We start from the raw sequence: 5,090 nt of genomic DNA, 5'->3' as shown, positions 1-5,090 counted from the left end.
ATTAAAGCAACGAACCTTTTTTCAGGTTTAATAGCATAATTTTGAGCACTCTTAACAAATTTTGCGTGTTTTCATTCTAAGTCCCAGACCAGAGCTTATTTGAGCATGTTGAAAAACGTAGTGTTAAGCAACGAAAATGTATCATGCATGCATCTTTGAACTTATGAGATGTTGATGAAACTGTTTCATTAATATGTTTTGAGTCGCCACCGAACATTTTAACGAGTTTACTTAATAGATTCCTCCAAAAAAAATTGCAAGTCCCGTGACGGTGGAGGAGTACGTGAGGTTATGGCGGCGCCATCCGTGCTGCCACCTGTGGACGGACATAGTAACTAGTAACTACTTCACAGTGAGCGCGCGGGCGTTTAAAATGTACCTTTTATCGTCACACACTTCTCCCCCATTAATCTGAGATAAAATCACGAACTGATTTTGAAGAACTACTCTGGTTTGGTTAAAGAACGAGTTTCCTACTTAGCACAAAATTTATTTTGTGTTCATAGTTTCCCTTGTTTTTTTTTTTGTTTTTTTTGTAGTTCTACCTGTCTCATTTGCGACAACGTGGGTATGGACCGAACTCGACGGGGAAATCACTTTGGTTCGTAGTGTACGAGCTATTCCGTGGTATATCTCTTGCCATTTTGGTTATTTCTCGCGTATTTCAGATTATTTCAGGTTATTTCAGGTTATTTCGCGGTATCTCGGGGGTATTTCGCGACTATTTACCGACTAATTTACCGACTTTTCGCGTCGATTTCGCCTTTATTTCGCCTGTATTTCGGACTATTTCGGGGAAAGGTGTACGAACTATTTCGCAAGTGATTTCCCCCTCGAGCACCCCGGAAAGCGTCAAAGGGAACCAAAATTGGGACAGGAAAACAATCCAAACGATTTAACGAAGCCTTAGAGCGAATATGCACGGTTTTTCTGATAATCATCCCTGTACTTCGAAAATTTGATTGCTTAAACTTGTTCAAATTTAATTTGTGCATAGAAAACTGCGAAAACTTAACAGAAAATACTTTGCATTACGATTGACTGCTTTGCTACACTCTAAATGACCATGGATTTCTGTGTACTGTGCATAAACGCATGACAAGGGAACCCCACCGAGTGTAAATTCACGACTTTCATTCTAATTAATGGGTCATCGAAGGACACACAATTATTATTTTTTTAGCCCAATTTTATGTTTAGGGGTCATTTTGGGCATTCATTCCAAACGGCCGCTATTTCAACTTTTTTCTAATAATTTTCAAGATTACTCTTCAACAGACTTATCTAAATGCAGTTTTTAGCCCGCCCTGCTTCTGCTTTGAAAAAGCTGTCCAGCGGGCTTATGCGAGCGACCTCGTGTCTGTCTGTGTGTCTGTCTTTCCACTAGAAGGAGATGTGCTAGACACTTCAAATTTTCAGTGTATTTTAAGGTTCACTCCTAGAAAACGAAACGCCTACGGCAAATCCTGGCAACCATCCCTAAGGGGCCAAAAGGGGGTATCAACGAAAGTGAGTTAGGTCAGAAAAGTCAGTAAAAATATTTTTAGTATCTCCTAAGGGGAACCCCGTCAGAGTAGAGCCCGTTGGGCGAAAATTTCGCCCGTTTGGCTCTATATCTAACCGTTTAGGCGCTGGAGGGTCTTTTTTGACGAAAATAAGCTAAAAATTGCTGTAGTGAACAATAAGTTGTAGAAGAAGGCCTAAAACCGCAAAAGAGGAAAGATACCCCCACCCCAACCCCAAAAAACGTTTTCTAAGCAGAAGAGTGGGTTCGAGGGTGGGTTGTAGTCGCGGTGCTTCACCGTTACATCACAGCAAACATTTTTCCGGGAACTTCCCGGTTGGATTCGGGAAGTACATTTTCTGGTTGCTCCAAATGTTATAACATGCATAGATATGACGAAAAATAACATCCGGAAAATTACTTCCCGGATTCAACCGGGAACTTGCCCGAAATATATTTGCTGTGATCCCTTTCGCGTGTGTACGGGGCAAATTTTAGGGACGACGGGCTTTGCGGGCCGAAGGCCCGTTACATCATTTGATTATGGTCTTCAGCAAACCGCGTTACAGAAATGGTCGGGCCGCGGCCCGACCATCGTCGCCGGCAGGCCAAGCAGGCCCGGCCCCTGCCGAACGGAGTTGCCAGTGCACGGAAGCGAAGCTGGCATCTTCGTTGGCGGAAGGGCGGGCCTGCTTGTTTGGTCTTAACTTTCGTCTGTTTTGCTCTACACTGATAAACTAAGTGTTGAGCTGCTCAACACTCTTAATTGTACAACTTCAAGTTGAATGCCTGCAACTGTGCAACTCCGTAGTTTACTCTTACATTTGCAAGTTTTCTACTCTGTAGGTGTGCACTTTCATGTGTACAACTCCTTGGTTAAACACTTCCCAATATTGAACGCTCACCGTGTAGGATGTGATCAACCGAAGAGTTGAACAAGTGCGCACCTACCGAGTTGCACACTTGCAAGTATGTAACTTGCAGCTTAACACTTACAAGTGTTGAGCCGTTGAACACTTTGTTTACCCGTGTAAATTAAGCCGTCCAGGCGCTACGCCACGTTTAGGAGGGGAAATTTGCGGGAACCACTAGGGCTGAGCAGCGATTGTACAAACCAGTACTATAAAAAATAAAATAGAGAATAAATAAAGATCCTACCTTTTTCTACAATTTTTTTTTTTTGATTTTTTTTTTTGTGGGACTGGCTGAACTGTCAGAAAGTAATTTTAAAAACTATGGAAAATACTTGAAATAGGAGCTTTTGGAACGAATGCCCAAAATGACCCCTAAATATGGAACTGAGCAAACGCTTTTGATATGTCCTTTGATGACACATTTAGACCTGCACTTTCCCAAAACAGCATGAAAATCCGAAGTTTATACTTGGTGGGTTTTCCTTGAAAGCCGGATGCCATATTGTGTTTTGTTAGTTACAAAATCTCTCTAGCTAATTTTAAATTTTTACTAACAGCGCTCATAAAATTTTATCCTTCTTAAAAACGCACACTCAAGTCCACAAGTCAGTAACAGTGACGGCCATAGTCATTTAGAGTGCAGGTTTTAACTCTGTAGCTTAAATTAATACACTATGTAAGGAATGTAAAGGTGGATTCAGAGTTCCCTAAAAGCGAGCGTGATTTTCACGCAAAGCGTGATTCTCACGCAAAGCGTGATTCTCACGCAAAACGTGATTCTCACGCAAAGCGTGATACACACGCAAAGCGTGATTTTCACGCCCGGCGTGATGAAAGTCGATCCCTGATTGGCTGCGCGAAGCTTGCGAAGCGTGGAAATCACGCCTGGCGTGAAAATAACGCTTGCGTTTCGTGAACTCTGAATCCACACTAACACTTCTGGTTGCGCTAACACAAACCTATTGTTTGCAGATGAAAAATTTCCCGAAGTTGTGGAAGCGTTTGTCGGTGCCATGTCCCGACTCGAGTTGGCTGATCTCCACTCAGTTCCCGTCGCATTGTTTCCTGCAGTAGCAAATTTGAAGCACCTTAGAAAACTGTCTGGCACAGTAACTTATCCAGAGGGCGAGTTTCAGAAGTGCAAGACTGCTGTTGAGGAGTTCAAGGCTAAACGTCCTGATGTTAAGTTGAAACTTGAAGCCTGGACTGGGCAGGACATTGTAGAAAGTGGGCAAAATTGGTCCTCATACTCCAAGGAAATGTTTTTATTTGAATAGATACGCAAATATAGATGTAATAATAATATTAATTCGAAATGTAAATAAACAGTTTTAACATATGACAATTTGTGTTTCGGCCGACCGACAGCGAAGCTTATTAAGGATGATTTGCGATAGCAACGCTGCAAGCGGAGCGCTACCGCTAGCGTTATTACAACGCTACCACAACGCTTCCACTCCCCCCCCACCCTGTACTTACTTGTTCCCCAGCGTTAATGCTAGCGTTTAGGATACGCTCACTGCGTTGCTATCGTAAATCCTTTTTTACAAACCTTGACCGAAAAGAACGTCTCCTGTCTTCACTAGTAAAACAAGTTATAGAAATGAACACTTTAGTCCATAGTTAGCGTATTTACACACAACATAGGGTTTAGTTATGTTTAGCTATGCACTTCAGGTTACTTGTGGCACCTGTTCTCAAGCGGGATACGTTTATCAGCGTCGTAACTGCCATTTGATGCAATAGTTAGAGTGAGAGTGGAACTCGGCGAAACTCAAATTATAACTCAATATGAAAACACGACAACACCTAACCTCTAAATCTGAACTTTTGAATTATGATTTTTTCCTATTCTCAAGTCTTTCACATGATTAATAACACTTAAAATGTTGCCCAACTTTTTAAAACTAAGAAAAGTCACTTCCAGTCCTTATAGACTGTGTTTTTCTCAATTTCGAAGCATTTTACCACAGCGACTGACGGGGCGAGTGAGGCGGAGGCAACCGCAACAGAGTTTTTGAATGGTTTACGTGCTTTCAGACGTACTTGCACACGTAAATCATTCAAAAACTCAGTTTCTTTTCTTTTTATTGTACACGCATCAAACTTTGCAGGACGAGTTCCGCAGCTCTAAAACTAAGAGAAACACATTAAATTTGACCAACTGACAATTTGATCAATTGTTACAAAGCTATATAGTAACGAGGTGGGCGCAGCAGCAGCCACGCTAACTTTGAGGGACTTCCTCAAAATTTGTGACTTACTTTGAGGGTCGTTCTTATTTTTCAAGAAAGATCCCTCAAAGTTACTGACTCCCTCTAAATTTTCCCTTTTCCCTCAAAAAATGGGACTTCGTTTTTACCGTAAATGTCGGTTAGTGTAAGTCGTATATCGCTTATTTTCGATTCTTGGGTTGTAATAGTGTTTTCCAGGCGCCATTTTGGATGAAAACTCCTGGAAACATTTTTTAAGTTTTTTCCTTTAACGTTTTCATAACCCTACCTTGCCTGTCATTCTGGCCTGCCATAAAAGGTGGTTTTGAAAACCTCAATTTTGGGCGTATTTTATTCTTGACTAAACACGCAATTTTACGGTCCCCTGGGTGAAAATTTTAAGGAGAAGGCTCTATATCTGCCGGTTTGCATAATATGAATTGTTTTTATATTGCTGTA

General features: G+C 41.6%; 1 protein-coding gene across 1 annotated transcript in view; it reads left to right on the top strand.

The window, feature by feature from the left end:
* LOC113212670 (uncharacterized) overlaps window positions 1–3,763 on the top strand; it is a 37,899-nt gene extending 34,136 nt beyond the window's left edge. Inside the window, exon 6 of the mRNA XM_026431473.2 lies at window positions 3,391–3,763. Within this exon, the coding sequence (XP_026287258.1) occupies window positions 3,391–3,695 (305 nt within the window). The 3' untranslated portion in view covers window positions 3,696–3,763. The remainder of the gene's footprint in view (window positions 1–3,390) is intronic.
* The last annotated feature ends 1,327 nt before the right edge of the window (window positions 3,764–5,090 follow it).

The sequence above is a fragment of the Frankliniella occidentalis genome, unplaced genomic scaffold, assembly GCF_000697945.3.
Source record: "Frankliniella occidentalis isolate FOCC.00 unplaced genomic scaffold, Focc_3.1 Scaffold203, whole genome shotgun sequence".
In the NCBI taxonomy this organism is placed as follows: Eukaryota; Metazoa; Arthropoda; class Insecta; order Thysanoptera; family Thripidae; genus Frankliniella; species Frankliniella occidentalis.
Note: the sequence above shows the minus strand (reverse complement) of the source record. Positions and strands in the feature narration are given on the sequence as shown.